At 35.8% G+C, this 12,350-nt stretch overlaps 1 protein-coding gene across 50 annotated transcripts in view; it reads left to right on the top strand.

Moving 5' to 3' along the window:
* Positions 1–12,350, top strand: part of SON (SON DNA and RNA binding protein) — a 62,217-nt gene that overhangs the window by 18,773 nt on the left and 31,094 nt on the right. For all 50 annotated transcript variants that reach the window (XR_006278873.1, XR_006278909.1, XM_043507921.1 and 47 more), the window contains 2 exons: positions 2,051–2,214; positions 4,465–4,605. Coding sequence is in view for 48 of the 50 variants with exons in the window: in XM_043507921.1 (XP_043363856.1) it covers positions 2,051–2,214; positions 4,465–4,605 (305 nt within the window). In the remaining 2 variants the exon portion in view is untranslated. The remainder of the gene's footprint in view (positions 1–2,050; positions 2,215–4,464; positions 4,606–12,350) is intronic.

Below are 12,350 nucleotides of genomic sequence, written 5' to 3'. Positions count from 1 at the left end.
TGATATGACCGGGGATGTCTCTTTACAGAACAATGGAGACCAACCAAAAATTAAGGCTAAAAGCAGTAATATCACACATTGTTTTCTTGGGTCTTCAGCCTCTTTTCTGCCACAAGGAACAGAGCTTCAGTTTATTATCTTTGGGGAAGAGGAGGAATTCCCACTGTGAAAAATTGTAGTGAGGAGTTGATATTTCTTGAGTTTCTTTTTTGCTGTTGGTTATTTAGATGTAATAGTTATTTTGGTCAGTAGCTGAAAGAAACTTCAGTATACTCCTACCCTAAAATAAAGAAGTTACTTGTATATTTTCTTTGCTTTATCTGTTCCTATCCATTCTTCCTGATTTTTTGAAGAGTTTTGTTTCTGTTCCTTATGTGTGTGCTCTGCTTCCTGATTTCACCTTGGGCCACATCTTATGCCACTCACTTCACTCCTTTGTATTCTCCCTCTCTCAGCCACCTTACAGGTGCCAGCGTAACTTTATATTCAAAGCGTTTAGGGCGGGAGGCAAATTCTTAAATTGTTCCCAACCCCAGCTAGACTCGTTGCTTGAAGAAATGAGAGGATGAAGAGTTGAACAGCTCAGCATGCTGACTTGTTTCCCCCCCTGCCCCCCCATTCCACATTGTTGGAGCTAGTGGAGGGAGAAAATATCTGGAAACGAGCTGGTTTAGCATGAGCAGAGATGTAGCCCCTACTCAGCATGTTCAGCTTTTCCTGGTGGAGTGAGGGCATTTTTTGTGGAGGTGAGCTTCTGCTGCTGCAGTTTCACTTAAACCTTCATTTGGAGGCCTTTCTGTAGCTGCAAGCTATGAAGGAAGCTGTGTGATCTTTTTCATTGCTTAAAAAGTAAGGGGAATCTCATCCTGATATGTGAGGGTTTACCTTTGTAACTCTTTCCTAAAGGTGGTGATACTTCATTTGTTTGGTTGTTGCAGGATTTTTTGGAAAGCAGTTTGAGTCACAATTATTAGAATATATAAATATGCTTTGTGTATTTCCATTACCTGACTCTTCTACACATTAGAAGGCACATTTATTATTTTCCATGAAAAAGCAAAATCTTGTCATGTTTAAGAAAATTACTACACATTAAAATTTTTTTAACAGTTTGAGATATATATTCACAGTGTTTAACCTACAACACAAAAAGCTTGTTAAATTTCTGATTGTTTTGGTTATAGTCTGTATATTTAATATTGTCCTTTTTAGTTGACTTTCAGTGTTTGAGATATTATTTCAAGGAATGGTTTAAAAGTGAGCTGTAAAGGATTTCAGAAAAATTGGGCTTGTGCCCCGTTTTTGTTTCTTTATGACTTTTCTCCCTCACTTTTACCTGAGAAATATCAGGAATGTCAACTCTGGTCTTTCATAGTTTTTGTGGGAGGACCTTTCACATGTCTTGGAGGATGAGTATTGTGAACTTTCACCTTAATATAAGAGGCCATGATGTTGACTCTTCAAACAGTATCTCCAAAATGTTAATTAGTCAATTTAAGTTAAGTAGGCATTGACCAAAACACACTCACACAAAATCTGGAATTTTAGGTAGTCTTAAGGACGACTTCCCTTCTCTTCTCAGTTCTTATCTTTCATGTTTTCTCACTCTTGTAAAGTTTTTGTTTCACTGTTTCTCAAGTCTCACAGACCTGAATTTCTAAAGTAAGAACCAAGCAGAGAAAACTAACACTTTTTTGGGGGGGAGCCCTTCAGGCCGCCTTTTATACACCATAAAGAAACAAAAATAAAAAAAATAATGCACAGACGCAGTTTTTCCTCCTATGCAAGTCTCTAATTATATGCCTCCTGTGATATGAAGGAAAAGTGAATGCAATGTTCCATGTTGCTTTTAAAAATACACAAAATATTATTCACACTTTATATATGTGTGTGTGCTGTTTTTACTTTCATAAAGTTTGTTTGGCCAGGTGGAAAAACTGATTTACAATAGCAACTAGTCCTAAAATTATTATATATGTATATCTATACATATACGTTGGCCTTCAGAAATCTTTGAAGGCCCACTAATTAATATTTAATATTCTTATAGACAAGGCCCAGCTACTTGAAATAGCCAAAGCTAATGCAGCTGCCATGTGTGCTAAGGCTGGTGTCCCCTTACCACCAAGCCTACTGCCTATTATAGCTCCAGCAAAGAAGGAGGAGAAAGTTACTCAGAAGTCAGCAAGAGATACAATAAAGGAGCTCACTGAGGTAAGCAAATTAAATTTGAAAATAACTAACCAACTGCTACTGTTAATAAGTAGGTGTCTGGTCAAGCTGTAATTCTATATGTTTAATTCTCATGAAAGTCTGCTTGTAGGAAGACTGCAAGATTGAACCCTCACTGTTTAGTGTGTGATTTTCACAGCTTATATTAATATTGAAAATTTTATATTTGTTGTCTTACAGCATTCAGTCACTGATTTTTATAATTTAAAAATATAAACATTTCACAATTTGTACTCAGTCAAATTCTATCTTTTACTGCACATGTTCAGCTCCTCTAGATTTTGATGAGACTTACCTATGCGTACCCAAGGACAGAATTTGATGATTAAAATTATGACCTGTACCACTTGCAGTATATTAAAGTTCTTTTTGCTCAGATCACAAAAGAAATCTTTGCACCTTGTTTCTTCTGTCACAGGAAACTTCATGCAGTCTGATTCTCCCTAGTTCTGGGATGTGTTCTCAAGTTTTCACACTGAAAAATTTCTATTCAAAGATGCCATTGTGATATTTTAAAAACTATCACAGTTCTGACATCTAAGCTTTTTTATAAAATAAAATCATAATTTTAGTGTTCATGGAAAAGATGTCATTTCACATAAATAAAAACTGAAATTTGACTATCCACATATTAGGTACAACATGGTATAGTGGCCGTGCAGGCTTCCCCACATTGCCCCACCACACAGATGTGCTTCAACCTTGACTTGGAGAGACTTGACATAGATAGTAGCACAGTCTCCAAGTCTATTCGGTTTTTGGTTTCTGCTGAGACTGACAAGAAGTGTGCCATTGCAATGGCACCAGCCATACCAGTTTTTGTGGTATGGCTTTTTCTCAACTCCAAATAGGCCATCAAACAATCATCAAATGGTTACAACTTCTGATTGCTATTGATACGAACTGGAGTTGAACCAGTATAGATGATTGGCTCTAAATCTTTTTACCAGTCCCCTGAGCCATGTAATGTCTCCAATTTGTTACTAATATATAATGATGAATGGTCACATAGCAATAACACATTGCCACTATTTTCTGTGCTCTTTTTCATGACAGAAAAACACCATTAATTATTTTGGCTGTCAGAATTTCCAACTTTATAATGTTCTCAAACTCACTTCAAACTAATGCAGTTACAAATACCTCTGGAGCAAAAAGTACAAGCCAGTCTATAAATAATAAATAGTAATTTGTTATTAAATACTAGTCCACCAGTTGTTTTCAGGAAGCTATCTCTTCTCTCATATTCCAGTCATACTGTTACTGCCTTCCCTAAAGACAGGTTTCAGAGTAGCAGCCGTGTTAGTCTGTATTAGCAAAAAGAAAAGGAGGACTTGTGGCACCTTAGAGACTGACAAATTTATTAGAGCATAAGCTTTCGTGAGTTACAGCTCACTTCATTGGATGCATCTTTTTGCCTACCCTAAAGTTGCTTTTCCATATTCCTGGAAGAGTAACAACTTGGACTGCCACATAGATTTGTTCTTAGCACCTCCCCACTTACTGTACATTTTTAGGTTCCACTTCCACAGTATGCAAAATGGGATCATTCTGTTCAGTTCTTGTAACCTGCAAATCATTTCAGAGGTGTCCCAATCTTTCTTTTAAAACCCTTGCACCTGGGAAGATTTCTGCCAGTGAAAACCAGTAATTGTTTCTTGGGTTTTTCCTTGCAGTCATTTTGTGTGGAAATCTTAGAGGCCAACTAAATAAGTGAGCTGTCTATTATTATTTTATTTTATTTTACTTTATTTTATTTTATTATTATTATTACTACTACTACTACTGTTATTAAACATTTATGTTGTGGTGCCTAAAAGCCCTGATCAGGAGAGGGGCCCCACTGTCCTGGGTCCGAGTGCTGACACAAGCACACAGTAAGAGACAGTCTGTTCTTTTGAAGAGCTCATAATTTTAGCCCTGGATCCTGCAAATAGCTCCATGCAGCCCCCTTTGATTATAGTAGGGCTCTGGATGGAGGTAAGAATAGAGCTCAAAGCCTATCTAGACAAGATGGACAAACTTCAGTAGATAGACGATGTACAAGTAAAATGGCAAAGTTAACTTTATTTTTTAAAGATTTCCCCAAACAATCAACTCCTCCTTTATAATTCCTTTATTCCTGATTTTAAATATTTATTTCAACAAATTTGTCAAAGTCCTATTTCTTGTAGAAATAAGGAATGTTTCTGTCCAGATGTTCAGATTGATTCAGAATTGATATTTTGGTAGAAATGCAAGAAGATTGCACAAAGCACAGATGACGTGATCGTGAACAAGCCTCATGATTCTGATGAAGAGGAGGAAGAACGCCCTTTCTATAATCATCCTTTTAAACTCAATGAACCCAAACCCATTTTTTTCAACTTAAATGTAAGTACTTTCATAAATTATAGATTATAAATTTCAGTTTTGTTTTATTTTAGCAAACTTATGTAGGTACAGGAAAAAAATTCGGTGACCTTTATCAATGGAGGAAATTTTAGTTTATTACAGGATTATAGTTTTTATCTTGATATGGATTTGCAACGGAATGTTAACAAAATTTCAACAACATGCCTATTTGAATGCCATAGTAAGAAACTGGTCCAAAAATCCAGTGAAGTTCATGGCCAAGTTAAGAGAAACTTTTGGTGCTAGATTAAAACTCACTGTTTTTCTTTCTAGAGACATTTTCTGATTAAAATTAATATATTTAAAAACAACTGATTTCCTTTAACTAACAGTTTTTTAAAGCTAATTTTTGAGTATGTGTGTCTCCAAAATGTTTGTAACTCTGAACAAAATGCAGCTCCAGCTCTAGCAGTTCACACTCCACGCCAGGTTCCAGAGGCAGCTAGGCACTTCCTTGCAGGCAGCTTCTTTCCCAGCCTGGGCAAGCTTGTTCCCTTCCCTACTGGGGTGGGGTGGGATGGGATGGGAGGGTGAAAACAGCACCTATGACTTACAGGAAAGCAGCGCAGACCCCAGTGCTGCTTCTGCTCTGGCTGCCTTGGGCTGGCAGCAGGGGCTCACAGCTTTGCCTGCGAATTTCAGTGTCTTCAACTCCTAGCTGTAAGTGGGTGCCCGGCATGTTGGGGTAGGGGTGGGGACAGACAGCCCAGATGTGCCTATTTTTAAGATGCAATACAGGCAAAGTACAGTATTTGCCCTCTTTTATTCTTTAAAAAAAAAAAAACAAAAAACAAAAAACCTGGGCTGATAATGAATGCTGTAAATTATTGATGTTGCCTGACACTTCCCATTATAGGATCATGGTTTCAGTTGCTTATAACTTTGCCAAACTTCAAGCATTTGGGCTGAAGTTTTTCATGGCAGATGGTTGCCTAAGGCTGAATATTCTTTTCTGGAAAATTTCAACCAAAATAGTAAAGCTGTTTTCAAAAACAAACCTAGGGAAAATACACTTGTTTTGCCCATGTTAGAAGATTCTAACAACTATTTGGGGTTTTTTTTTGTTTTTTTTTTTTTAACAGCTTTAGCACCCCTGTGCTTTGAAGCAGAGACTTGAAATTTAACAGGGATGTGGTCTTTTTATTAGGGATGTGCCTCTTGCTGTGTCCTTGAAAATCTGACCAAATATGGTCACGTTATAACCCTTTGAAAAATCTTACTTCACACATGCTCAGTAGAGATTTTTTCATATTTAATCTAAAATCTCTGAAAAATTCATCCTTGCTGAGAATGCCTGAATCTCTCTCAGCTCCTAGTGCTGACTAGGCTTCACAGAGTGTGGTGATCAAAGCCCTGAAGAATATAAAATACTGTACAATTAAATGAAATATTATGTTTTTAAGGCTGGTATTATTTGTTACCCAGATAAGGCTCAGAATAAGAAATTAGGCAATGTAACTGTGTAGAGACAGATACATACATACAGAAAACTAGCATGTAGCCTTTCATAATGCTGCTTATTTAATCCAGCTCTTATGCTAGCAGCAAGTACTTTATAGTTTAGAATGCAAATTTTTGTTACAGTTTCATGTTTTCATATGCTCAAAACTTTCTGAAATATTCACCTTTGGGATAAAATTTTCCCTGTTTGGCTTCTCCCCAAAAGTGGATTTTTTTATTTTTTTGAAAGATTGGAAAAAATACCTTCAGCTGTTTTTTCAGGTTTGCGTGAGTGGAAAGAAAATGAAATATAGGGCATTTTTTCCACTTTAAAACATTCTTGAATATGTGGAAAACTTGTGACTGAGGTTTGAAATATAAAACTTGGCATGTATATAATTTAGGGCTGTCAAGTGATTAAAAAAATTAACCGCAATTAATCACACGATTAAATAATAAATACTATTTATATAAATATTTTTGGATGTTTTCCACATTTTTAAATATATTAATTTCTATTACAACACAGAATACAAAGTGTACAGTGCTCACTTTATTTTTATTTTTGATTACAAGTATTTGCACTGTAAAAATGATAAAAGAAATAGTATTTTTCATTTCCCCTAATACAAGTACTGTAGTGCAATCTATTTATCATGAAAGTTGAACTTGCAGGTTATATACAAAAAAAACTTCATTCAAAAATAAAACCATGTAAAACTTTAGTGCCTACAAGTCCACTCAGTCCTACTTCTTCAGCCAATCGATCAGACAAACAAGTTTTTTTTACATTTGCAGGAGATAATGCTGTCCTGTTCTTCTTTACAATGTCACCTGAAAATGAGAACAGGCGTTCGCATGGCACTGTTGTAGCCGACTTTGCAAGATATTTACAGGCCAGATGCGCTAAAGATTCATATGTCCCTTCGTGCTTCAACCACCATTCCAGAGGACGTGTGTCCATGCTGATGATGGGTTTTGCTAGATAACAATCCAAAGCAGTGCAGACCAATGCATGTTCATTTTCATCATCTGAGTCAGATGTCACCAGCAGAAGGATGATTTTTCTCTTCTGTTGGTTTGGGTTCTATAGTTTCCACATTGGAGTGTTGCTCTTTTAAGAATTCTGAAAGCATGCTCCACACCTCATCCCTCTCAGATTTTGGCAGCCCAGATTCTTGAACCTGGGGTTGAATGCTGTAGCTATCTTTTAGAAATCTTACATTGGTACCCTCTTTGAGTTTTGTCACATCTGCAGTGAAAGTGGTGTTAAAATGAACAACATGTTGGGTCATCGTTTGAGACTGCTATAACATGAAATATATGGCAGAATGTGGGTAAAACACACAGCAGGAGACATACAGTTCTCCCCCCAAGGAGTTCAGTCACAAATTTAATTAACGCATGATTTTTTTTAACGAGCGTCATTAGCATGGAAGCATGTCCTCTGGAATGGTGGCCAAGCATGAAGGGGCATACGAATGTTTAGCATATCTGTCACGTAAATACCTTGCAATGACTGCTACAAAAGTGCCATATGAAAATCTGTTCTTACTTTCAGGTGACATTGTAAATGTACATTATCTCCTGTAAATGTAAACAAACTTGTTTCTCTTAGTGATTAGCTGTAAAAGAAATAGGACTGAGTGGACTTGTAGGCGCTAAAGTTTTACATTGTTTTGTTTTTCAGTGCAGTTATGCAACCAAAAAAAAAATCTACATTTGTAAGTTGTGCTTTCACGATAAAGAGATTACACTATGGTACTTGTATGAGGTGAATTGAAAAATACTATTTTATCATTTTTACAGTGAAATATTTGTAATAAAAATAATATAAAGTGAGCAGTGTACACTTTGTTGTAATTGAAATCAATATATTTGAAAACGTAGAAAAACATCCAAAATACTTAATAAATTTCAATTGGTATTCTATTGTTTAATAGTGCAATTAAAACTGATTAATCGTGATTAATTTTTTTGAGTTAATCGCATTAGTTAACTGCAATTAATTGACAGCTCTAGTATAATTACTGAGGACTATTCACATTGGTTGGTTTCATTTTCATCTACTAAAGTTAGGAGCATTTGAAAAATGCACATTGAACACATGCGGTAGCTTTCAGTTTATAACTCTTGGAGGTATACGCTTACGTGCAGAGAGCATTCATTCTCAGTTTAGGAACGGCATGCTTTTCAAAACTCATTTAAAAGTTTAGTCTGAGTGCTCCTTCTTGACCTGCACCCTGCCAATTCTTGTCTAGCCTTCACCCGCTTTGTACACCTTTCAGAAAGCTTGAAGTGATCTAAATGTGTGGATCAATTTTAGCTGCCTAATGTGATCTAAAGGTTTAGATCAATTTAAACTGCAAAAAAACATAATTTATTGAAATGGAGCAGCTGGAGTACTATCCAGGTGGGCATAGTTAAGCTCTTAAAAGTCTGGGATAATAAAAGTTAACCTTAATTCTGCCACTTCTTTAAATTCAAGACGTTATCTTAGGTGCATATATCTAAAGTGTATTATTTCAACTGATAACCTAATTATATGATTGCCTGCTATTTGCATAAAGAGGCAGAGTCAAGGTTGCATGGTTAACCTTAATTTTCATGTTTCTTGATTTTTGTTTGCTGTAATATTACACTAATATAGTTTTTTCTATTTATAATGCATGTTGTCTGGAAATAAATTTAAAGCTGGGTGATTAGGACACCAATTGAAGCAAGATTGTTTTACAGTCCCTCTAACTCTCCACTTATCAGCATCAAGTATATTTTTAGCCAGTTTAGAATTAACAGATATTTAAACTGAATCAATATATTGAAATTTCTTTATATGGATTAATATTCATTAAACGTGGTACTTGTGTAGATCACCTACCATCTTAAGAAGTTTGTTTCCTGATCTTACAGAGAGTTTCCGGTTTATTTTTGCCAGGTTATCTATCATAACCTGGTGTCTGTGGAAATAGTGACTAGTTCCATCACAGACTAGTATGAGAAGCTTATTAAGAGGTAGCTGCACACTGCAGATGAGTGGCATCCACTTTATTACACTATCATTTTCTGACACTACAAACAGCATAACACTTCTTTTTTAGTACAAACAGAGCAGTAACGGGGGGACTGTTTTTAATGTTCTGTTTCTACAAAAACACTTTTCTCCTTGGTGAAATTTTTCACCAGATCTTGGAACTGAAAGGTGTAATCATTCTTTTTAACCACAGCTGGTAACCTTGTCTTTTTTATATTTGTAGTAGATGAGGTATGGAAGGATTTGGCAGGTCCTCAGGAGTTCTGATTAAAGCTAGAAACTCCTGAAAATTCGTTTTTAAATCAATTCTCATGGAGTTCAGCCACTTTTAATCTGTTGACAGTTTCATTAATCTCACTACGCACCTTAGTTTCTTTTGAGGTTGGAGGAAGTAGTAGTGGTTGCCTTCTTTACATATAAAGGCCTCAATCCTATAAACAGGATTTAGGGTTTCTGTACATGGGAAAATTTCACCAGTTATACAGGTATAATTTAAACCAGTATCGTTATACTGCTATAACTCCCCATCTGGACACTCTTACTTTGGAGTAAGAGTGGCTTTTTTGGCTTAGTTTAAATTACTTCCAAAATGAGTGTTCAGAATAAGTCTGTCCATATGAGGAGTTATACCAATATAACCAGTGGTTTAAATTCATACCCTACTTTTTACTGGAATAACTTCTCTGTATAAAGAAGCTCTTACTCATGTGTTTAGCTATTCACAGGATGAGGACCAAACACTTGTCATGTGAGGGCTGAGCAAAAGATACCGTCATTGCTGATCAATATAGAAACTAGAGGCTTAAAAATAGTTGTGAAGGGAGGGCTAAGTTTTTGATTGAAGTCCACTGTGAGAGTGAAGAACAGTGAACGGAGTACATCCTCCATCACTTGCCTTAATTTTAAATCAATCTACCAAATGCACATCCTTGTTTATTGGGGACATTCAGCACATGCTTCTAAAGTTGCTGAATTTGAATAGTCCTCTGCAGATCAACTTTTAATTTTATATAAAGAATCATATACATTATATACTATCTATGTATCATGTGTGTATCTTTGGGTCCATCAGCCTGCACATTCTGTGTCTGTGTGTCTGTGTCAATAATTGGCCAAAGACTGTAAATTTTCATCAAGGGATTCTGATGACCACCTAAACAGAGTGTTCCAGTCTTTGTCGTTGTCCTCAGAAATCCCAGGTGACATTTCTGTCTATTTCCTGGTTATCAGTTAACATATTAGAAAACCAGATATTTCAACTAAAACAATTCCATCTGTACACCAAAAAGCATATGTATGTATAATATCCCATCACTTTTATTATGATTGTATGATGTCTTACCTGCTATATTATGATAATTTCCAGAAATAGAATACTGTATTGAGACATTTACACCAGACAGAGATATTCCTTTTGATTTTCTTGTTTGGAGATCCACATTTGTTGTCAATACTGATTTTTATTTATACAGCACTCCCAGTCCCTGTTGGTTTGGGGAGTAAGAGAACAGTCTATTCTCCTTTAAACAGAATCTACACATGGTTTTTTTTAGACTTTTTGTTATTTCTGGCTTGATATAGCATTAGAAAACCTGATTATGCTGAAAGGCAAGCCTTCTTCATCTAAGGAAGATTTTTTTACCGCATCACTAGGAGGCTAAAGAAGGGCACACTCAATCTTCAGCATCTTCTATGCCCAGGATTTTCATTAGAATCTGAGTGTTGGCACCTCAAAATGGCAATGTCTAAGTGTTTGGACTTACTGCATAATCGTTTACACACTGTACTGAGTGGGAAATGCTGAAAAAGTTCTATGGCAAAATGGAAGCAGTTCTACAGTGGGTGAGTGACTTGAAGAAAGCTTCTTCAGATCATACAGATTTAATTAGTTTTATACAGGACAACAAAGCATTGCAAAATAATACTGATGAACAGAAGAAGAGTTTAATGGACTGGGTGTACCAGAGAAAACTGGAATATGCTTATTGAATGTCTTTCTTCTCTAAAAGACTTACCAATGTTCTAGGATCTTTATTGCCTGCTGGAACTGTTGCCTTCATGCTTAGTGAAAGCATCCCACTTTAAAACAAACAAAACCCTTTTTCCTGGTACTGTTTTCGTATGCAGAAATCCTCAGTTGCAACACAGACTGCTATAAATAGCAAGGAACTTAGAAATGCTGGAATTTGCATCTTCTCAAACTAAAATCTTTTTGGATTATATGTCAGCATTATTACAATACAAGAAGAGTTTTTTATCACCTTAAACAGAGCTCAGGGAACTCTGGGATTTTATTTTTGCTGTATCCACAAAAAACTGTACCAAGAGTGAGGTGGTCAGCCATGTGTTTTGTAAACCTGAAGATGCTTCTGGTAATATATTAATTGTAGATGATAGAGTAGCTTTTGGACAGTACATTAAGAGCTGATAATGTAAAACCACAAGCAGAAAGAGAATATGTTGCAATACGCAGATAGAGGGGAGACCTGAGAGCATGGGACTTGGAATTAAGAACTCCTGAATCCTAATCCTTGTTTTGACACAAATATCCTTCTGTGGCCTAGGCAAGTCATGTAATGTTTCTGACTGTTTCCCCATGTGGAAAGGGTCTAAATCTGACCTACCTCATAGGAGTGTTGTGAGAAATAAATAATATTGTAAAGCTATTTGAAGATAGAAAGCACTATATTAGTGCGAAGTATTATTAGAACAAAGAGAGAAGTATATTCATAGATGAGATTTTAGAATTTTTTTTGGAAGAGAGAGAAGGCACTGTTCAGGAGTCAAAACTAGGTACATTCTTTCTGATGTATTATAATTGTTCTTTGTATACATTCTCTTCAAACAATGGCTTACAGTTGCTACTTTGTATAAATTTAATTGTAGAACTATAGTAAATTAATTTTATATGTACTTTAGATGTTCTTTCGTCCTGTCTTCTCTTTCTTTTGGATATACTATACACCGTTGAAATCAGTGATACCTGCACACTTACTCTGTGTTGTTTTTATATATGTATATTCTGAGTAAGCGTCATGTGGCAGGATCTAGCATTGACAGTGCATCTAGGTCTTGTTTTCTTGGGCACACAACATTTGATCTTCCGTTTTTGTATGTTTTATTCCATAACTAAATATATATAGCATTCTACTTTGATACTCTATGTCAATAAAACACAAGCGCAAAATGTCTCATCTCTATGACAAAATGGGAATATATTCTCTTCCAGAACCAAGTAAAGATATGATGAAGC

This window comes from Dermochelys coriacea, chromosome 1, assembly GCF_009764565.3.
Source record: "Dermochelys coriacea isolate rDerCor1 chromosome 1, rDerCor1.pri.v4, whole genome shotgun sequence".
Lineage (NCBI taxonomy): Eukaryota > Metazoa > Chordata > Testudines > Dermochelyidae > Dermochelys > Dermochelys coriacea.
The sequence above is the reverse complement of the archived record's forward strand: the minus strand, read 5'-3'. Positions and strand labels throughout refer to the sequence as shown.